We start from the raw sequence: 24040 nt of genomic DNA on the forward strand, positions 1-24040 counted from the left end.
AATGAAGCATGATTCTGCAACTGTAGAACAATTTAGAGATGATATGACATTTTCAGGGGGCTCAATATTTTTTTTAGGTATTGTAAATAAAAAACAAATACCAATGCCCAATGGTACATTCGTTCAAATAGCTGTGGGAAGGTTTCACAATGATGTCTGCATGGAGGAGAGCAGTTTCAATCATCTGTCATTATCCCACTTGAAATGACATTCTGTCTTAAGCAAATGCCTCTTGAGCCTTTCCAGACTGTCTGGCTTTGCAACAACAGTAAAAAGGCTAAAATAACTGCTCTGACCACAGCACATCACTCGCTGTGTGAAATGGCAAATGGCACCCCATCAGTTTATTCGACAATGACATTTACCTAAAACCACTGCATTTAGTAATCTCATCTCTTGAATGAATGTTATGCTCTTCTCTCCACAAATGATTTTGTGCGACTGAGCAACGGAGACATTTTTAAATTCAACATCTTCAAATATATGTGCTGTCACCATTCGATCGTATTTCTTCAGAAATAACTGCAAAAACAACAGCAACAAAGCTGCGGCTGAGCCAGAAGGTAGATGGAAGCAATTTGAAACACTTAGCATCACAACTGAATGTAAGTTAGGGTTTGTCGTTGCATACAGATTGTGCCTCAGAGGGGACAGACTGAGTGACATCTGAGGATTACCCCAGCAGCAGCTCAGTGGTTATAAAGAGGGCAGTACCTAGACTCCAGTACAAGGAGGGGGCACTTTGAAGTGGCGATTAGGCTGCAAGCTTTGCACCCAGAGCTTCTGAGGCACTACCCTCTACACCTCAGACAGAGCATAAAGATGCAGTGTGGCAGCTTTGCTGACTGGACAGTGCTCCAGTTCCGCCTGTCCAATTAGCAATTTCTTCTACCCCTGAGGACTGGTCCCTTTCTGCTTGGCTTAGCTCACTGCATGTGGGCCGGATCACCTACATGCACAGTCCCCACTGTGTGCAACCACAGTAATGCTTGCTGTACGTGATGCTGCTATGCACTAAGAGCACTCCATAAAAAAAGACTGTTTGCTTTTCCTGCAAGTTCTGCCTCTGCGTTACCCTTAAATGTCCACATTTAACCTCAGCACGACATGGTCTTTGTTGTCCTCGTCAGTGGGCTCATTTACACCATAATTGCCAACACTCACCCCAGTGCATTTACTCTTTTATGGGCATACACAAGAGATAGCCACTGAAATCTAACACAAATAAGCGACCTTCCAGTGCTCTGACTTCTAAAGGCTTCTGATCAAAGGGTTCAATGGCTTGTTGCTTGAGTCGTGGCATCTCTGTTGGAAGTATTTCTCGGTCCTTACCTAGTTAAATATAGTGAAGATCACTATGTGTTACATGAGCAGTTTCAGCATCCAAACACTGTTTCATCTTTCACCTTACTAATGCATCACCTGTTGGAGTATTTCAAGCTGAAAGTTGTGTTTCGTTCAAGGGGAAAGGTAAATTGAATTTGCTGAGTGCTGTGATAGATGTGTGTAGTGCAGCCTTCTCTTTCTCTAATGATGCCTCTCTTCCTCCACAGCCATAGTGCTGATGATTTGCATATCTCCCTAATACCGCTACGCAGTGTATTTCCTGCCTTTTATTCCTCCGCACTGCCTGCGCACGCTTCTTCTCTGTCGCTTCTAAAAAGGAAGTATATATTTTATTCCATGAAGTGGGAATCCGGCTCTCCATTTACTGAGTGCAGTAGCGTGGCCTCTGTGGATGCTGTATTGTATTTGGAAGTTCTTTACTCCCTCATGACTGACACAGATCATAAACCATACCACCCTTCACCCCACCCCAGACCTTCACAACGCGCACAGCACGTGGGGCCCTACATCAGCTGCTGGCTTTCACAGATCCACCTGACTATCTAAGCCCTTCAGGAATCTGAACATCCATCACTGAGTCACTTAGCACTAGATGCTCCCATAGATGCTCTCAGCTGGAAACCAGTTTCTTATTCAAGATCCATTGCTATCGTTGCTGATGTCACGGTATCTAATGGACTCAACTTTATTGACCTCTCTATGATTATACAGTAACAGAGTATATAGCCTGCTTCTATTTCCGAGTGCCGATGCAGCGTCGGAAATACACAAGGGCAAAGGGCAAAACTGCCCCTTAGAAATATTATTTTGCCCCTGATATCACTAGGAGAGGGGCAACAAATGCCCCATAATTTTCTCTAATAATTATGATAATTTAATGAACTTCGTAGCCCTGACCCGGTCCAGTTTGAATATCAATGTTTGGGATTTTCGCCTCAATTTTGCGTGTGCGTGATGAACCGAGTGGAGCTTCTTGAGCTCCTGTGAGTGGGAGGAGAAATGTTCGCCGTCATCCAGCACACGTTGAATTCTTCTGCGGACTTCATCAAGGGGAGCAACAACGGTGAGTAATTATTTTGAACTTATTTAGTTCGCTTTAGCTAGCTAGATAGCTCCGATGGTGCGTTAGCTCCAAAGGCTCGCTTGCTAGCTAGCGAACGTTAGCCAGAGTGCAGTCACATCCTCATAAGTTACTGCCATCTTGTGGTTCACAACAATCCTCAATTATTTGAGACTGCAGTTGACTGGGGGTTTCAAGGGTTACATGTTTAGATTAAGTCCCTTATCACATGTAACATACTATTGTTATTTTTGTTTGTTCAATCTCAACACAGTGGAAGACCTCATGATGATCTCACTGGAGGGACCAGAAGAAGAAGATGCAGCATGTCTAGAGTCTGCTGTGAGGAGAAAGCCAGGCGGCCTCACATAAAACCCTCTGAGCAAGGCAGCAGGTCAGACCAGCAACTTCTCCAATGGCTGACAGTGACACAGTAGATGACGATGAACTGGTGCTCTTTTACAAATAAGCCACTCATATGTATATCTACATATTTATTATTTGTCTACACTGTACATATAATTTAATATTTGTTTTCATTTTCTGAAAAATTGGTTGTAAATTGAATTTAATTAATCTATGTATAGCCCTTTTATTACGTTTTTTTAAAAATTGTTATGTATGTTATAATATATAAAAAATGTATAATTGTTAATAGTTGTTTAAAAAATGTCTCAACAATAAATATCCACAAAGAAATAAGAATAACATTTAATATGATTGTCTGATTTCTGTGTTAAAAAAAATCCAAGAAAACACTTTGAATCTGTAGACTACTGCCTAATAGTCTTCTTATTGTCATTTGATGACAGTTGCTCATATACTGTAAGCCTAAATAAGTATATTTATTATGTTGAACAAATGTTAAATGTTATTAAAAATTTATAAAAAAATGTAATTTTTTTATAAATGCCCCTGGATTTCAGTCAGTGGGGGCAAAAATTGCCCAGAAAAAAAAAGTAAATTTCCTACCCTGCGCCTATGTATACTGATATTCATCATTCAGGAGCTGGCTGTGTGACCCTCTCATGCTTGGGGGGTCATGGACGTGCCTTTTTACCATTAGCAGTCTCTTTGACTGTATAAATAATGGTAGGGGTCACTTGTAACAACTAGTACGATGATTATAATTCACGATCAGATCAGTCAAGTCAGATTACGTGTTTTGCAGTCTGGAGCAGTTGCTTTTGTCAGGAGATAAACTCATGTAGTGTGTGATGTTTGAGATCATCATTTTTTGTATCAATCAGGCAGCACCTATCACACTTGACTTCTACTGAGCACCTCCCTCTGAGGAGACGTTGTAGGATACAAACTGGATTGACTTGTGTTTCTTGCACCACACACTACTAACTCCTCTCGTAAACAACAGCATAAAAGTGTTTATTCATACATTCATTGTAGCGTGATTAAAACAAAAGATTAGTAGAACGGTTATAGAAAACACGGCCCCTCATCTCTGTATACCAAAAATCCAATGTGGTGCATAATGAAGTCAGAAATGTAATTATGAATTGTAAATTAACCATAATATATGAAGCATGTAAGCACAATCAACATAAGAATAGTGCAGTGGATTTTGTTGCTGAGTGCTGAATTCACTCACCTCCATCCCTCCCTGCACAGTCTACAGTCTCTCTCCATCCACAACCCAAGATATTCCCTTTTTCGCCATTTCCACAGACATTTTCATGCAAATGCACAAACTAAATGGTTCATTTGTTACAGTCACACTGTAGAATGTGTGTTATAATGGGATTTTAATGTACTGTCTAACAGTAAAAGTCTAATCATCATCTACCTTTCATTAAATTTGCTGTCCATGGCTGTTTTGGATGAACTCTTTTCTCACTGCAAGTGGCCTCAGGTGTCACATCGACTTCAAATCAGTAGTCGAGGCTGAGTGAAGACTGTGGAATATAGTGAGTGCTGATCCCGTTCTTATTTTCCACTGTTCCTGCTTTTGGAGCTCGTCTGTTCCCAGAGGACATGACGAGGTGGAGAATATAGCAACGATCAAATGGAGGAGTGAGAGGAAAAGGCCAGTTGTGACAAGCAAAGGAAGGGAACGAGAAAGCAATTGGGGAGAAGCGTCGAAGACAAACCCAGTTATTGAAAGGAAAGCATGGGTGTTTGTCAGTGTTTGTCACTCAGCGGCGTGAAAATGCTTCCTGACACCCGGTTATCACTGTATATTTAGGAATCAGAATTGTTCGAAGGAAATCATGAATTTGAATACATTAGCATCCTCCCTGCTGTGCAAATATCAAAGCTCAATTTAGGCTTCATATCCGTGTCCTCTAAAGTGAAGGCCATTGAATGTGTTTAAATGTGTGCAACCTGACGCTCAAAGTGCTCACGAGTTTCGATCCACTTATTGTAACAGTATCATGTAAACAGACACAGGCGCACAGGTGCAGCTGTGAATTGTCTCTCTCACACACATCCAATCTCTCTTTCAGCAAAAGATTATGTTTTTTTATGACTCTTCCAGATCCACCTCTCTCTCTGGGCATCTACTGATCCCCATTAATCATGAGCTCTCTTGTATTGTCAGCTAAGCATCCTCTCCTGTCTCCTCTCTCCTCTCCTCTCTCCTCTCCCTCTCCCGCTCCTCCCTTCTCTTTCATCCTGTCCATTAACAAGCTGTGACACCATGACAGTGATGTGTGTGTGTGTGCATCTGAGTGATGCCTGGCTGCAGCCCTTATTGGAAAGATATTGAAATGCTCCAGCATGAAGGGGGTAGTGATGAGATTGTATTTCTCAGCTCCTTATGACAGAATGTACAAATGGCAGCTTTGCAGGCTTTTCAATTAGACGGGCAGGGAGAGCTTTATTTTGGGTCGACAACATGATTCAATCAGCTCTGTAGCAAATATCCCATGTTTTTTTATTTTACACACAATGAAGAAAATTGAACTATGTATGCAACTAAAAGCATCACTCATTTTTCTGCCTCAATGTAATTTCTGTGTGCAGGCTCAGTGTCCCTCAGTGTGTTCCTGGTCTCCCTCGCAGTGACAGTGTGTGCTGTTTGGCTGGTGGCTCTTTGTGGCGTCTGTGGTTGGTGTCAACGCAAGCTGGTGAGTTTAAACACGCACCCCAACACAAGCTTCATTAACACACACTGTACATGTACTGTTGTTGCGTTTGTTCATGTTAACATGCTTTGTCTGCTGTGATTGTACTTGAAAAAGGCACAATGGTGCATTGGTGCAAAAACAATGTGTGCAAATATTATGAAAATCTGTTCAAATATTATGCGTGGTTATGTTGAACTGAGAATTTTGTGCTAAACGACAGTTAATAACCATACAGGTGTTTAGAGCTTTTACTAATGAATATAGTTCTTGATTAATGCACGATTCACATTTTATGTCTGTTATTTTACAAATTATACAATTTAATGTAATTGGCTCCTGAGTGTGGGAAAACGACACTTTGAATGCCCAAAACAATTAGCAATGAGAGTGGATAGCATAAATGTAATGTCATGTGGGGCGGATTGTCGGCGAAGGTATTTCTTGTGTCTATATAGTTACAATAATTACCCACAAGTCCCAAAAACATGCAACAACTCTTGAGAGACTCGCTGCCCGATGACTTCACCTGTCCTTAACCAAAGATACTTCATAACAGAGATGACACATTAAAAGCTCCGCCAATGTTTTTAAATGCTCCCCATCCCCCCACCTTGTTTGGAAGTGTTGTGAATGCCATGTGCATGAATGGGTTATATTTGCATCAATTAATAATATTTTTGTTTGCTAATATAAGATATTTACACAGCTAATGGCCATATTTAGTATTATGAAAATGTGTTAGCCACCATGTTACTCCATTAGCCCAGAATGAACAAGCCAAACCCTATATCAATACATCACCATAACTCAATGTGATAATATACATCATTCTGAAATGCGTATTTTTACAGTGTGGTATTGTGCTTCAAAATTGTACTTAACAACAGTACCTGTTGACTTTCCATGACTGCATGTTGCTGTCGATGGCATCAGTGTCCACATGACTACAACAGTCCAGGAAAAAACTAGTTAATCTCTCAGAAAGACACAGCTCCAACATCAATAAACGGTGCTGATACAGCCTCATATAGCAGTCCACTCACTGATGAGGAACAGAACACAGATTAAGCACACTGACCTCTAACAGAGGGCATGTCATTGTGATTACGTGGTTTAAAATGTGATTGATTAAAGAGAGGCAGCCACTCATTAGGAAGACAGAGCTGTACGGCCACTACACTTGACTGATTCCTTTCAGATTTGCATGCCTTTAAAGTTAATTGATTTCTGAATCATCTTGTGCTTGTACTACCCAGGAACACAGGTTCAAGTTTCATGTTGGCTCGAACTTGTTTCAGCTCACCGTTGCACCGCTGTGAAACCTATTGGTCCACAGATGGTGGGCTTTGGCATTTGCAGTCGGCTCTGGATGCCACATGCCTCTCTACATTATGCCCTTTGCATTGCTTGAATCCCTAGAAGGTGACCGTAACTTGATTACTTGTCGATGAACGTTATAATGTATATGAACCGGGGAGGAAATAGTCTGTGCTGAAATGGAACAGTGATACGCTGGAATGTCGTTTTATATTTGATATTTGTCCACTTTAAGTAAATGGAGCAGTGAATGACATGTGTTGGTTGCAGCTGTGGATGGAGTTAGTTCTTCTGACAGCATCTTGGAAAGGGCCTGAGGTCCTCTCTCGAGCACTGCTCTATGTGTAAATGAATCTTATTTCCATCCTGGGACTGCACGCAGCAGCCACAGAGCAGGCCGGACTGGGATACGGTGACGATCTCTTGGCCATATGACCCTGTGATGGCCACTATCAACCACATCCTCGCACACGCAGATGCTGTTTGTGCATGTCTTCTTTTATCTCCATCAGTGAATCTTGCCCTGGTTAGCCTACTTCAGGGTGTGTGTTTATGTGTTTGGTGGCGATGGGTAAAACAGAGGGGCATTAACATGTTAATTAAACCCTTTGAAGTCTTCAGACCACTTACTTTGGGAAAAATGGGAGCCGCCCACTGGTGTGTGAAACCACATTAAACACAGCTGCTTAATGTACAAAATAATTAAGTGTGACTGAGACAAACTGCAGTCCTTTCTGTGGTGATGAATGTGTTATTGACAGTGCGCTACACTTCGACAAAGCAGTGTGTGTCATTGTGTATTTTCTCACATTAATATCCTCATCCTTAAGGTGTGATGATTTCTATACGTGACTAACAACCATGAAGGCGCGACAGATTTACAGTCTGTGCTGACTCACTTCCCTTGATCTCTGTATCTGTTGTTTATCCATGGCAGCCCTATATTCCCTGAACGCATGATTATAATGTATATACAGCATGATTTGCATAAACACAGTTACTTTCAACTGATACCCTTCATTATAGATGCGTATCTTGTATGCGTAGAATTCACATTGTCTGTTACCTAATAACTAATTATTAGGTAAAAAGTGTGGTTAATGGTAATTTTACATAAAGCTACCACGTCTAAAACTTTCGTTTATGATGTTTCCGAGTGTACTCTTTGACAGTGTCAGCTTTCATGAGAACAAATGTTTGCCTCAAGCTTCACGTGTCAGTTGCGAGTGGGCCCATGCCAACTTTGGTTATGATTCATAGGTTAATAGACAAGACATTTTGGGTGAGTGTTGCTTTTGGTGTTTTAGCTCTGGCAACCAGTGTGATGGGTTTTATTTTAAAAGTCCTCATGTGCGGTCATCCTGAAGCCTCCCTCCTGCGTGGCTTTCTGTTATCTAAGCCCCCTGGAAAAACTGCGCAATGAACGCTATGGTCCCCTTCTGCTGCCTGCTCTGCCTGCTTATTGCTGTTTATAGATGCATCTTAAGAATATGTGCTCAGCCAATATCATTTTTATGAGTGCCTTCACATTTCTTACTCAGGTTTCACAGCAAATATTTGTATGCATCAATTGATTTTTGTGTGTTTTCATGTCTGGTTTTATTATGTGTTTTTTTGTAATTAGAGAGAAAGTTGGTGACAACAACTACAACCAAACCAAGCAAAAGATCACATGGTTGGTAAGCCGCTGCGTCGTGGGGCTGCTGTTTGTCAGCGGGGGCTCATGTTGGAGGTGTTGGGTGGGATTTTCGGATATCAGAGGTGGTGCAGCTAACATCTGTTTGAGCAGCCGTGGCTGTTTGGCATTCATAAACCCTCTGCTTGCTCCTGTGAGCCATGTGACATAGTTGTGAGCTGCGTTGAGATTGGGCCTGACCAGATTCCCAGCCTGATTCAATCCCTGTTGGGCTCACATCAACAATCTTCAGCATTTTGAGAGCATTGGATGTTAGGAGTTCACAGTTGTTAGGAGGATCATAGTAATTATGCCAATCAGAGGAGGGAGAAGACGTGGAAATCAATAATTATAGAATCTCTCAAAGGAGAATTGTCAAAACCATTGTGAATCCTATAATAAGAGCACACTATGTAGATCTAAAACCTTGACCTGTCACATTTAAGTGACATATAGTGTTGGTGGTGATAACTAAACGTTATGTTTCTGCGATTACTCGCTTCTCAATGTCAGCAAGAACACAGTATTTTTTAATAGATCGTTTTGACAGATGCTCAAAACGAATGATCCACTGATGATTTAGCAGCGGACGACCATTTTAATAGTGTACTCCTCTCTAATTATGGTGTGATGTGGGTAATATTGAGCGAGCATGTAGACTCTTGCTGCCTGCTAATTCGCAGCAAACAAACACAGCTGGGTGTTGGAAGGCAGTGCACTGCCAACTGAGCCAGAGAGAGTGGTAGTTTCACTCTGTCTCCTCTCATGTCTCTTCAAGAAAACCCTCAGCATCACCCTGGGCAGTCCAACGCCAAGTTTTCTTCTCACTCATCCGCAGTCACGTAGCAAAAAAAAATCTGTGCCCCGGTACATATGAAGCCTCAGTGGGCCCCATCACTCTTTTTGAATGCAGCACATCCAGTGGGACGCCTGTATAAATAACTGAAACAGATAGTAAACAAAGGAAGTCTGTCGTGGTTGTTGGGGTAATTTGTCAGTGCTTAAAACTCATTAAAGATATGCACGATCCTCAAGCTTAGCCCACTTTTGTCAACATACTGTATTTATTGTTTGGAGCTTCCCTAGTTAAATTTGATATAACCTTACTTATCAAAACTTGGATACAGAGGTGTTAATTGATCTGACGACATCACTTGTCTGCAAAAGCCATTGCTGTTGAAAAATAAATGAGTTTTTATGGTATTAGAACGCTATGGTTAATATCTGGTTATGTTTAGGTTGAAGTAAGTAGTTAAGGTCAGGAAACATCATGGTTTGAGTTTTAAATTCACAAACCGGTCTCCAGTGTTTCAGTCCAATAATTTGTTTGTGTCAAGCTTTAATATTGACAAGCTTTAACATTGTCAAGCTTTAACATTGACAAGCTTTAACACTGTCAAGTTTAACATTGTCAAGTTTAACATTGACAAGCTTTTTAACATTGTCAATCTTTAACACTGTCAAGTTTAACATTGCCACCTGACTTTCTTTCTTTGGTCCCGTCATATTGACTACATCTGCCGGATGAACGCGAACATGCGTAGTTTTGAGGCTTAAATGGCTGATGCAACATAGATATAGCATAATAAAACTTCACATTCATATATACGTGGGCTTCAGAAATGATTCAAACCCCTTCAATTTTTTCATTCTTTATTGTGTTCTAGATTTAAATTGAATTGGATAAAATTGCCATCTTTTATCATCAATCTACACTCAATAACTCGTAAAAAGACGAAGTAAAAACATTTTTTAGTTATGTTTTTGCAAATCTATAAAAAATTAAAATGTGTACTTCTGTAGTATTCCGACCCTTAATTCAGTACTTTGTAGAAGCGTCTTTGGCATCAATTGCAATTTGGAGTCTTCTTGGGTGAGTCTCTACAAGCTTTGCACACCTGCATTTGGGAAGTTTATTCCATTCTTCCTGGCAGATTCTCTCAAGCTCCTTCAGATTGGATGGGAAGCGTTTGTGAATAGCCATCTTCAGCTCTCTCCACAGATGGCCCATGAGGGTTGAAGTCTGGGCTTTGTCTTATGTGAAATGCTTTTTTTTTGTACAAGAAAGATTTTTCCCTTGTGGGCATGCAGATGTTTTGAAGCTTTAATAGTTGGCTGTATGCATATTTGGGTTCCCAAAATGGTGTACACTCCAGGATAGTCAGAGAAGTGTACCAACGTCACTCCAGCGTTGTCTTGGCTGTATGCTTCGGGTCATTGTAGCGCCGTAAAGTGAACTGGGTGCCCTATAGAGCAGGTTTTCTTCAAGGTCTTCTTTGTATATCTGCTGTATTGATCCTTCCCTCAATTCTGACCCGTCTCCATGTCTTTGCCACTAAGAAGCACCCTCATCGCACGAGGCCGCCACCACCATGCTTCCCTGTAGATGGTATCAGTACCTGGTGTTCGCCAGATATCGTGCTTGAGCTCAAAACTTGAACACCCAAACGGTGAAGTTACACATGTGCTAGTTGACTCCCCCTATCTATTTTAAACTCATGGATCTGAGCCAGACAACACTGAATACTGTAATCGTGTGAAACCATTTGTTGCCGAACAAAAAGACGGCTGGTTTAAATTAGACTTAAGTATTTTCAAGGGCATTTGAGTAGAGGCTGATGAGGGGGAATTGCTCACTCTTCCTTTGGTATGCTTTAACCCTCATTTTGGGTATTGAGCAGAATTTCTTTATGTATCTTGTATTTAGAGCTGGTGAGCTTTGTTATGTTTATCACTATATATCTCTGCAGCCTCCACAATTACCCTAAAGATAGAAGAAGAGTGTTTGTTATCCACTCTTGTGAATCAGATGAAGGGAAGAGGTGGCGGCGATGGTTTTAAAGCTGTGTAATTCTTTGAGTGTGTGTGTGTGTGTGCGTGTGTGTGTGCGCGTGCGTGTGCACATGTGTGCGTGTGTGTATGGAAATGAGGATCGTTGGACTCAATGCCCATCCATTTCTTGTTTTCACATCCAATCCACTCGGGACTTCCTGTCACTCATTGTTTCTCTCAGTTCATTTTTCGCACCTGTCTCTTCCTCCCATCTCGTTATCTCACATACCGTCCTGCACTGTCCTTGTTTTTCTCTCCATCTGACTGCCTGTTTAAAATTTAAAATTAAAAAAATCTAGTTTCTATTGTCAAGCTCTCACCCCTCTTTCTGTACTCTTTCTCTTGCTCATTCTCCGTGTCTTTCCACCTTCTTGACATTTTTACGAGAGCATTGAATGATACATGAGCTTCCTTTGATAGCTTGTCCCCGTCCGACAGAGATTCAGACAGTTTCGCCTCCCCAGAAATTGCCGTACAAGAATACAGTATTTATAGTGATGTGCTTAGGTGAAATGTTTTTGTTTTTTTACGGGGAAGAGTTTCCCTTCTGGGCATGGATATGTTTTAGAGCTTTAATTGTTGGCTGTATGCATCTTTGTGTTCCTAAAATGCTGTACAAAACAAGGAAGTCATGTCATGTATTTAGCCAGCATATCAAGCCAATGATAACAGCTATTAAACGCCCAAAGCCGACTGAAAGATCATGAATGGTCTCTCTAGTGTGGGCTGAGAACATGCGGATATGTGTTCAGTATATAGACTTCCATAGCTTATAAAGAGAGCGTTAATCCATAAATTTAAATTACAAACACACCTCTTGAAGAAAGAGTAGTAGTTTGAAATGATGTCTGTATTATCTGGACATGATGGAGGTTACGTCAGGACACAAACAGTGGCACAATTTGCCTTTCCATACGGGTCTGCTATTTCTGACCATTGCATTCATCATACATACGCAGATCTCTGACTCAACTCAGTCAATTACTCCGGCTCATTGCATCTCAGAGTTTTCCCCCATGTTTCCCCGTTGGCAGTCCTCCCAATGGCTACCGCGTTTCTAATGTCACCTTAAAATAACGTTAGCAGGACAGATGCGTCACTTACTACTTAGGGCAAATAACACCACCTGCCCAACAAGAAATTAGGTGACATAAATAAATGGTAAATGGACTGACTGTACAGCACTTTTCTAGTCTTCCAACCACTCAAAGCGCTTTAACACTACATGTCATCATTCATGCATTCATACACTAATGGCAGGGGCTACCATGCAAGGTGCCACCTGCCCATAAGAACTATCTTACCATTCATGCAACATTCACACATCGTAGGCCCAGTTACGTTAAGTGTCATGCCCAAGGACACATCGACATGAACTAGCGGAATCGAACCGCCAATCCTTTGATAGAAGGACGACCTTGCTCTACTACTGAGCCACAGTAGCCACTGAGCCAATGTATACAATGTACTTAAATAAAAAAAGAAACAAAATGGCAATTAAGTCTGATTATCATTGGCTTTCTAGGCTAATGCAATGCATTGGCTATGCATGTTGCCCTTCACAGTGGACATTTTGAAGACAGTTGACACAATCAGTGAGCGAAAAAAGACGTAGACGCATATTATATTTGGAAAAAAGCAAATCTTGTCGGCAAAAAGCCTGACCATTTTCATGACAAAACGCACAAATCTGTTACGGTGTCGCTGGGTCCTAGTGCCATGGAGCAGCACTCAAGTGAGGTCTGGTAAGGCTTATTACGAAGGCTCATTAGAAGAGTAAAGTGGAAGCAGGGAGGTTGCATAGTTCAAGCTCGATGCTCGATCCCCAACAAGCAAGCCCAACACAGGAAATTGCCCTTCAATTTAAGATCCAATTGTCCAAGTCAAGCCACGGTGGCAGCTCAGTGTGTTTTCCTCCTACTCATTTTCTGGGCTGGAAAATCCTCGCCTACATCCTTGATGTGTATCAGAGCATCACTTTCAGGGGAGCAGGCATGGTATTTGGGGAGCAGGGCACCTTTAGACTGATCCCCTACCTGTCCCACTTGTAGCAAAGTGTCAATAGAGATTACTTGCATTGTGACATGTGTGAATCACCTTTAACTGTAATAAGCTTTTCCAGTAGAATGCGCCCGGCAGACCTCCATTTCCGAAACCTTTAAATTGCCATTATTTCCATGGTTACAGCAGGTCATGCTCTAGCTATTTGAAATCAGGCTGGTGCAAGGCTTTCTAGAGGCTTCTCTCCAGTACCCAGAGGATTACACTAAAGAGGCAATTGCCATGTAAATTTCAGGGTGGTGCGAATGATAATCATAGTCAGAAATGACTCTCCACAGCAGATTTGATTTGACTTTGATGAGTGTAATCAGGCGACCATCAGGTAAAGGACCGATGGCACAGTGTTCCTCAGATAATGGGAGAGGCATTTACACTTGAAATTAGTATAGCAAAAACAGAGCTTCAAAGGACAAATCTAAGCTAACCTTTTGTTTCTCTGCTTTCTCTGTCATCTCCTCTCTCTGCTTGGCTCAAGGGGAAGAGGAATAAGCCAGGAGTGGAAACAGCAGACACTCCAGACTCGGCACGTGGGCGAGGGGAGAAGAAAGCCATCAAGTAAGCGCCTGGTAACTGGTTGGGGTAGAATAATCTGGTGATAATAAACTCTATTTGGTTCAGCTTTGAACGCTGTGACGTACACCAGACAAACAAGGCAGAAAATAAGGCCTGGTGTTTTATCTCGAAGAGCACAATCTCTACGAGCTCATGTTCGGTTAGACTTTAAATGAAAGCTTAGTGATTTAATCAGTTTAGATTAAATCTGCATTATTTTACCTGTGAAGCTCTTGGCTGGATGAGCCTGCTCCTGCACTTATCTTATTGGTTGTAAAATAGGTCTCACTTATAGGTCTGCACGGCTTAAACTGGTGCAGGTTTAAGTAAACGGAGAGGGGCTTGAGAGCGCTCTTTGCGAAATCGTTGAGTATACATGTTTGGGAGGATTTTGATTTAACATTTCTTACAGGGCTCAAACTAAGATTACGGTATTTTCTGTTCTTGATGAAACAAGACTATAGGTCAGCACCAGGAAATGTCAGCTTTGTAATGCAAGTACACTACTTTATTCCACAAAATGCCTCTATTAACCTGCTCATCACCACTTCTCTTCTTTAGCCTGCTGCTGTCTCCGCTATTTTTGAATGTCTCGTTTTTACTTTGGATTTTCTGGTTTTAATCACTAAAGATGGACTGTGTGAATGTATTCTGACTTGAGTCCCTCGGTCTCTTAATTTTTGCATTTTCTTTCTCACTGGCTCCAGCAGCATTGGTGTGCTCAGTTGGCCATCTCAGCTTCAAAACTCCCTTTCTTTGTGCACTACCTTTCTCTCCTGCTCTGTCCCTGTGCTACAGCTCTGGCCACTGCTGTGTGACTTGTATGACATCAGTGATTCTGCTCACCTTTTCCTCCTCTACTCTGATTGTCTGAGATTTATCTCTCTACCTTGTGTCTCATGCGTTCATGCGTTCTCACCGTTCACGGCGAGGACGGGGGCCTGACTTCTTGATGTTTACTCAAATGTGTTCATCAGCGGTGCCGTGCTAGATGAAGAGAAATGAATCACATGCTTTATGTATTCATCAGGTTATGACCTCCTCTTTTCGTGCTTCTCCTTCTCTTTCTCTCTGTCTTTGCTCCAGCACATTGCTTTATGAAAAGCTTTTGTGAATGCCTTTTCCCCCCAGACTGCCCCCTTTTTTTTATCAAACAACTATGGTGATTTGTCAACTTCAGGTGGAAAAAATAGACATTAATCTGGGCCTGTTTTGTTTCAAACTCCCATTCAGTGCAGCTGTAAAACCAACGCTCTTCCTCAAACCAAGCCAACGCATCACAGCAGGAACGCCTGTTGGGAATGGTTGGTTGGTGCCGAAGGCCGTCCATAGCTGTATTGCTCTGACTTGTCTCTCTCTTTGGCCACAGTGACCTAGACAGAGACTTTTGGAATAACAATGACAGCAGCACAGTGCAGCAGAGGTGGAGCTCCTATCCGCCCAAGGAGTTCGTACTAAACATTTCTCCCTATGCCCCATATGGAGATCCTCGCCTCACACTCAAGTGAGTCTTGGTCCAAGGTTGGTAAGAGACTTCCTCCTGAGCAGGGCTGTAACGAGGCAGGGGCAGTGCCACTCTCCTCTCCCCGCCTCACACAATCCTCTTTTCTAGTTGTGCACCCGTCACCACCACGAGCCACTCATCAGATTGAACCATTAGATGTGGATGTTATACTGCCGCACAGCTTAGTTTCATAATCTCGATTATTTTTTATTTTATTTTTTACAACATTTTCTCACGAGTAACCAGGGATATTTAGCCAAAAGCCTATGCTATAAATATCACAGTGTTGCAATGCACACAAAGTTCACATTTCTAGATTTATTATTGTTGTATAATGAGATTTCCATCAACAATAGTAATAACTACAACAATAACACCACAGCCAATGTTAGAACCCTGGAGGGCACACATGGTTACCAATGATTAGTCATAATCTGCTTGGAAAATGTGAGTGCAGGGAATGTCATACACACACATTACAGCATCCCTGCGACAGCCATTCGACTATTACTGCAGCATCAAAACAGCACAGCCCTGTAACCTCCGCGGGCGAACTTCTCACCGTCACCTTCTAATGAACAGAGGCGCATGTTCAGATGCCCCCCCACTCCCTACAGCCCTGCCCATCCCACTAACTCCTGACCTCTAACCTCTCACCTCTTTCCCATGGGGCTGTAACCATGGAGACGGACAACCCTCGTAACTTCCCTCTCAAAGAGACAAACACACTTTAACCCACCGTATCTGCAATCTGTGTATCTCCCTGTCCTTTTGCTTGTGTGAACTGAAATAGTTGCTGTTGTTGTTGTTGTGGAGGGTTGACCGTTGAACCAGGTTGCGGTGTGGTGCCAGTGTTCACCTGTGGTTTACATTCATCTGTGGCTTCTCTCTGATTCCCATCAACCTAATATCTAATGTGTACTGCACTAACATTGTGTCTACTGTCTGCCATATGGGAGATAAGGTAACAGTGTTTTTACTTAATGCAATAAAAGTCATTTTTTCACTCACTAGGCACTTGAATCCAATAAAGCAGTAGCAAGGTCATACCTTTCTCCCTCCGGGCACGGAAAAGGCTCTAAGCTGAGACATCCTGCAACCAGGCATCTGTCTGATAAACTGTCTAATAACTGGTCCTCTTTAATATACCTAGCTGTTGAGGCCTGTGTGTTAAATGGCCTGCAGAAAGGAGGCAGCTCTTTGCTCATGATGGCGGTGGACATATGGATTGCTGTCTGAAAACTGCAGTATGAAGATGATGGCTGCTGATCTCAGGAAACCATCTTTAGACCCGAGTGCTCATGTTTTGAGTGCTTTTTTTTTTTAACCCTCAAGGTTGTCATTTATTGTCCATAAAGCTTTTTTTCAGCAGGCCCTGTCTTTCCAGCAGCAACTTTTCACTGCAGTAATGGGACAATTGAGCAGTTCTTTTCTGTAGTGCATGTGAGCCAGTAACAATTCTGACATTCACTTGGAATAAGAAAACATTACAAATATATTTTAACTTGGGGAGATGGGGCGGCCTACTGCCTTGAACCATACTATGCCCCTAAAGCCAAAAGACAGCTGGGAATTATTTCCAGTTTGAGATTCTCTCGAGATCAGCAGCTTTCAATCTCTGTAATGACACTGGGCCTCATTTATCAAACAGGTTAGCTACCCGGCACAATCAGTCTCCATGTTTAAGGATTTATCGGATTGGAAGTTCAATATGATAATATTTCAATATTGAACTTTTCATATATTTGATGCCAGCAACAGGATCGACACAACCTTAAAGTCATGGGGAATTAACATAACGCTATTTTATAAATGTATGCATCAAGTATATTATACTTAATTTGATCAATCTGACAGCTTCAAGATGAAAAACTGTCAAGGACTTTGTGACTATATTTCTTTTATAAATCCCTTTGACTGTCAGTCAGCCAGAAACATGATTGATATCTGAACGCCATATTCCTGTTAATGCTCTTAGTGATTCATGGTCCCTTTATTTATGTGTTCTTTTTATTAAGGAGTAAAGACGTTGACCGTGTGCTCGATAAATGAGGCCCACGTCTCTTGTGTTGACCGTTGCTTCATGCTGTTGTTGTGATTGATGACTTATCCACATGCTCTGTCAGGTCAGTTGGTCAGAATTGAATGTGAAAGGTGACCTTCAAAGAGACATGATGCAAGGGTAGAACAACCCCCCCCCCCCCCCCTCCCCTCCCCTCCTCACCCCGACCCATGCGTACACACCAGACGACAGTGTTTTCTGTGCCTCATATTTTGCGTCTCCTGGAGCAGGAGCACCAAGCATATTAATGAAATGTAGTCATGTCACCAGAGGGCACTACTGTGCTTTATTTTTGATCATCACTGCTTTTAGAGTAGATGTGACATTTTAAACCTAAAACCAGCTTTGAGAGGAAATCCGAGTTGGCAAGTTCTCTTAAGTATGAACATTGATTCACTTCTGTACCATTTTAATTTCTACTGTGTGGTGGAGGTATTTCACTACTTCCTGTTTACCGTAATCGATGCTGAGTGTTGATCAGATGACAAGCAACTCTTTAGAATATGAAATATTACACAGAAATGCACTTGTATTACACAGAATATCACTTTGGTTGACTTCCCAAATGAGTTGATTATTTGCCCATGAGGGACTTGAGTTCAAGCCGTCCTCCAGTTGCTCTAAGTTGCTACTATAGCATTGGCTTGTATAGTAGCACATCTCAGGCCCCAAATGCCTAAATGAATGAGAGAATGAGACCTAAATAACCAGCATCCACACACTGTTGCCACTAGTGAATGCTGGCAGGTGTAGTATTGGTCCTCCAGGCCCAAAGGAGTGACTTCTTGCTGGTTTTCCATCCTCCACAGGCTCCCTATAAATTCTCCGTTTCCTCCTCTTCCTCCCTCCTCTCCTCTCCCCCATCCCCCTCTTCCTCCACACTGGACTCCACACAGACCTTTTCCTCCTCCTGCCTCTTACTTGGCCTGGAAAACTAGACCTGCCCCCGTCACACACTCTACTGATCTGTCTCACCCCCTTAGCCATGTGGTTATTCAATCTATTTTCCTGTGTATGTATGTGTGGTTTTGTCTGTCATTCTCACGCTCTTTGGTCTTTTTCTCCTCTGCCTGTCGTTATTCTCCCTCTTCTGTACCTTCTGTCTGCTGTGGTACCTCGGCACCCTGTCTCTCTCTCTTAGTGGGGCAGTGTCAGGGGGTCAGAAGGGGGCAGCAACTGGGCATGGGGATGATGGGGGGGGTCCTTATCGCAATGACAGCGTGAAGAGCATGGTGACAGAGGGAGTGAAGGCCGGGAGGTGGCAGACCGTCCAGGGCCACATGCAGTCCGGAGGATTGAGACCCAGCGAGTGAGTTCAGAACCGGGTAGAAAAAAAATCAAACGTTTCACTGTGCAGCAGAATTGACACATTTTAACTATGCAAATGTTATTCCTAGTTTTTACCTCAGCAGCAGCAGCAGCAGCAGCAGCTGTGGTTAGATGAATGAATCCGTTCTGAGTAGACACAAGGAGAGTTAGGTCAAGTTCAGTAGGGAGGAAAGTGCAGCTCAGGTGTCACAGTGAGCGTGCTGGCACAGATCAAAGTGTGAGCACTCGGGAAATGTGAACTCTCATCATCACCAGAAGATAACAATAGTTGCCCTAGCTGTATCCCACTGACTCAAACCTTCAGCTGACACAGTCGGCCCAGCTGCACAATACAGCCCAGTGTATGAATCTGCAGGAGGATATGATTTATTTATGTGAAACTGCACTGCCTGCAAGTGTACTTTCAAAAATACGACACAGAAATAATCTCATTTTCACACACTGAGAGATAATGTCTCATACCTTCCCAACCCACCTTTTACTTAATATCTAGGCTTGAACGTGAACTGGTGTTGGCCGCTGACTGCATGTATCCCACAGCCATGACGTATGACACAAGTTAGGGTGTATATTCAGCGTGTTGTAAATGAGGCAGTAAGTTTTCAGTTCTTCATGATTTTTTTTGCACCTTCCTTTGGCACCTCGTGCCTGTGATGCTTCCTCCACAACACATTCCCGCTCGTCACTCCCTCACTCCTCATTCCCTCCTTCTCTCCTCTTCTCATCTTTCTTTTTGCCCCCTGTCTATAATTGGATTCTATTTTCAGGCCGCTATAAGTGTCTGTGTCTCTTGTGTTTGTGTCTCGCACCCCATTTTCTGCCTCTCCTCCATCGTCACCCCTCTGCTCTTATCGTTCCCATCTCACTCCCCATCTTTCTGTTGCTGTGTAAAGCAACTCCTTTTGTTCTTCTTCTGTTTGGCCCACACAGTGTTTTATTTCTACAATACCTTCCATTACCCTTTTTTATCCCTTTTATTGTGATAGCCAGATATGATGGACACTAAAAGCCTCATGCAGAATTATGTCAGGTGAAGTAATGCGGAGCGGAGTAAACTGCACCTAACTGATGAAGTGAATAGCTCTCTCGTGACCTAATTCCGGTCTGGGTTACACAGTGATCTGAGAGAGGAAGATATATTTGGTGAGAAGAAAAAACGAGACAAAGGATTATACAGGATACTGTAGAGCCCACAAAACACAGAAATTATCTTTCAGTAAGTGTTGGCATCTAAATAACATGTCAGTAATAACATTAGTGAGAAAGGCATGAGCATTTATGAAGGGGAGGAGTGGAAAATGAGAGGCTGACAGAGGGAGGGAGTCATACTGTACGACTTGGTTGGCTGTTGGGATGTCTCTAGAGGTGCAGCACATATTTAAAAGACTAAAAAGACTTAGACGCAGGAAGAGAGGCTATCAGAGATGGAAAAAGTTGACTGACGAGTAGAGGACATGGGGATCTCTCACCAGACCAAAAAACCCTCATCAAGAAGGCCTGGAACCTGCAAAGCTACAACCCACAGGCCTCGACGCAGTGACGTAGCACAGAATCGCGCCACGCCCGTGCGGACGGTGCACATCCGACCACTGCCCACGCGAAACACACCCTCACGCAAACAGCACGCTGCGACCGCACAGACCCGCAAGGTGCAAACACATCTGACGCAGACGCACAGGGCGAGCTCACCGTCTGCACGCTGCTGCCCGGAGCGCTATGAGCAGTACACGGCTCACAGCGACCACTCAGGCTGCACCTTCTACTGCTATTTCTGCTACTGCTGTTACTGCTGCTGCCTCACGTTGCTCTCTTTCTCTCTCCTCCTCCTCCTGTCTCCACCTCCTAACGCTCCTCCCTCTGCCTCCTCCTTCACTTTGTCATCAAACATCACCCTTCTTCCTGCCTCCTCCTCCCCCTCTCGACCATCAACTTCCTGTTTGGATGAACTCTCCTGTGTCTATTCTGGCGTCAACCTGACTTCGTCCGCTGTGTCTCCCTACTGCCCTGTGCCGCCTTGTCTCATCTATGATGATTCTTTCCCTCTCTTCTACATCTCATCTGCTGACCTCACCGCTCCTGACCAACTCACCTCCTGTTGCCACGGCTCCTCTCCTACATCTACTTGTCCTTCTTCCTCTTCCGTGCCCTCTGACTCCATCCTCCCTCCTCCTCATCCTATGCTATGCCGACCGTGGCCTTCTTCGCGCTCTCTTTCCTCCCTGCTCCTCTGCCCTCCCAGCTTTGGGGGTCCAGTCTTATCGTATACGTCCACTTTGGAGCACATCCCCTCCCGGCCTCGGACGCTGCTGCGCCAGCAGAGCCTTCAGCAGCCTCTCATCCAACCACCAGGCCCTGGTCTCGGCCATCCTCCCACCACATCCCAAAGTTTGGGACAATTACACACTGCACCCGGACAGCCTGGTGGAGGCGGGGGTGCTGGGAGAGGAGAGGGAGGTGGCGGCAGTGGTGAGGATGGGGGTGCAGGTACACGAGGCGGTCCCAGGGGTGTACGGGGCAGCCCCTCAGGAGCAGGGGCCTCTCGCTGTAGGGGAGCTGGAGCTGCAGGGCGCTCTCGCGCCAATCCTGGAAGCTGGGATTACACGATGGACCAGATGCGAAGTCGTGGCATGGACGTCAAGTCCTTCCTGTGAGTTTCTTCCACTCTTCCTTCATATCTGTATGGAGTCTTTGTAGTGCTACCTGCTTCAGGCCTCTGTCTTTATCTGTGTCTTAGAGTACATGCTGAGTTATTTTAAGCATTTGTTTAAGGTAATTCTTTGCAACAGTTAATGTCTTAGAATCAAATGTGTCTTATTATTAATGTATCTATGTTTAAGTACTAACTAATCTGCTTTTACCTTTGTGTTCTGTGCCTCTTCTTTCGACTGTCTATTTTCAGTTTGCATCTGATATCCAGGGAAGGATATTACTTCTGTCTTTCAAAAAGATGTACTATGTGATTGTGTGCATACATGTGTATTGTGTAGGTGTGTGTTATTGGTTCACGGCTATACAAGATTGTGTGTTTGGAGCATGTGCAGGATTCTTCCACAAAGTTGTCATTGCTTTCACTGTAAAGCTGCCACAAATATATTTTATATAGCTACAAAAGGCTATTTAGTCTATATTGTTTGTTTGGTATTGTAAGATGATGACTTTAATTGCAGATGAGGAGGCCAGAGGATGGCTTATATGAAAAATTGATTATAAATGTAAATAAGTTGTTGTCTTTTAATCAAGACGTCATAGATAGATAATAACAATTATACATTATGGTTATTAGATGTTAATCTTAGAGGGGGAGTACATGGTAACTTGTTTTATGATCCTTTCAAATCTTGGCTGAAACTGATTGTTTAATTAAATAATAGTGTTCTCCATATAAAGTAATCTATCATTGATCAGTTATGAATTACAAAGCTTCTTATTGAGCAATCTGTTAAAAAATAATATTTTTTTTCCTAATTTTAGAATGAAATACCATCGTGTTCATAAAATTGTGGCTTTTACTCTGTTCGCTCTGCAAAACAGTAACATCTGCTTGGATGGCATTCAGCCTGTCTGCTGCAATTGTTTTTGCAGGACAGAGCTGGTGGTGCTAGTTCATAATATTCATGAGTGATGTCATAAAAAGTCACATTTTATATTAATGCATCCTACTCAATTACATGATGTTATTTCAGAGCCATCTATTTAAATGACTGTTACTATACTCCTTAGGAGACACACCGGTAGGCCTAATCACATATTCCATGAGCAACTAAAATGGCACCTCTTTTTCTGGTACCACTGTAACTTTTATGCTAATGCTGGTTGTGCAGTTAGCCTGCTGACATGTGCGTCAGCGTGTTTACGTCCACGCGTCACTGTGCATCGGTAAAAGAACAAGATTCAAGCAGCTGTGTGTAGATTTGTGTTAACCCTGAATCATTGATCTTATGTCACCAGCGCCATTACGTCTCCGACATATTGTTACTTCAGGCCAGAAGTGGAGGGAGGGCAGCAGAGGAGGGAGAGAGGGGGCAATGAAGCTACGACAAAGGGCACTGCCAGTAAAACATGTGTTTCATGTCTCTTTGCACTGAATCCATTTTACATTAGCTTCTCGACATTTGTTTTTTTTAAATGTTATTTGTGTAAAAGCTTCTCTGGGCATTGGAATATGACACAGCTGAGCTAACGTCACCGGCTAGCTGAGCATGAACAATGTACAGTAGCAAACGCGCCACAACCAAGGTCAACGACACTATCGCCCATAATACTCAACTAAACTAGTCAACTCATCATTTTAAATGTGACAGTGATGTCATATTTTGTGATGTATTTCCTTCTTTGCAACAGCAACACCTCATATGATTGATTGTTTTACCAATATTATTGAGTGTAAATGCTCATACTTGACAGCTGATACCAATATAATCCGCATGCCATTGGATATATTATTGAGGGCGCTTCAATCAGGATTATTACACGGATCACAGGCTTTATATAAAGCTTTGTATTTATCGTGTTGCTGTATTTATTTATTTAACTGTTCTTAAAAACAATGTAAAGTTACATAGTATTAAGATTGATTAATGAGACATTTTCACGACTTGATAACGGTTTATTTATTTGTAGGCAACATGTGTAACATACACTACAGTCTAAGCCATTTTAGATAAATGTTCTCGCATTTCTTTGTCATCTAATTCGGCCTTTTTAGAGACCACCGATCAAACTATTTAGAACCATTTTCTAGGGTATATGTGGAAATATTATTGAGTTGTTTGGTTAAGGAATTAATATGACATTTTTGAGTCAGCTGCAACGTTGACTCAATATTGAATACATGAATAGTCAGTAGAAACAATGAGCTAAAAGTAATAAATAGTAATTGATAAATGATTGAAATAGTTGGCTAACAGTAATAGATAAAAGATTGTAGTTAGCAGAAATGTAATGGCTAAAAGGTCAGATTGTTAGCTATAAGAAAATGATAGAACGTTACAGTTTGCTTAAAGTGATGGATAAACAGTTGAAATAGCTAAAAGTCATGAATAGAAAGGTTGTTGTTAGGATAAACAGTTGACATCGTTAGAGGAAAGTCATAAATAAAAATAATTAACTAAAAGTTCAGATTGTTAGCTAAAAGTGATAAACGTTTGAGATAAATAATATAGATACAATCCCTTTAAATGGAAACATTTATGACGTGTGGTGTCGGTGAAGGGGT

The 24040-nt window shown here is 42.4% G+C and overlaps 1 protein-coding gene across 1 annotated transcript in view; it reads left to right on the forward strand.

Moving 5' to 3' along the window:
* The window catches only part of syt7a (synaptotagmin VIIa), a 62433-nt gene that overhangs the window by 22326 nt on the left and 16067 nt on the right, over positions 1–24040 (forward strand). Inside the window, exons 2-4 of the mRNA XM_034535264.1 lie at positions 5390–5493; positions 13854–13933; positions 15294–15434. Of these exons, the coding sequence (XP_034391155.1) occupies positions 5390–5493; positions 13854–13933; positions 15294–15434 (325 nt within the window). The remainder of the gene's footprint in view (positions 1–5389; positions 5494–13853; positions 13934–15293; positions 15435–24040) is intronic.

The sequence above is a fragment of the Cyclopterus lumpus genome, chromosome 6 (genome assembly GCF_009769545.1).
Source record: "Cyclopterus lumpus isolate fCycLum1 chromosome 6, fCycLum1.pri, whole genome shotgun sequence".
Lineage (NCBI taxonomy): Eukaryota > Metazoa > Chordata > Actinopteri > Perciformes > Cyclopteridae > Cyclopterus > Cyclopterus lumpus.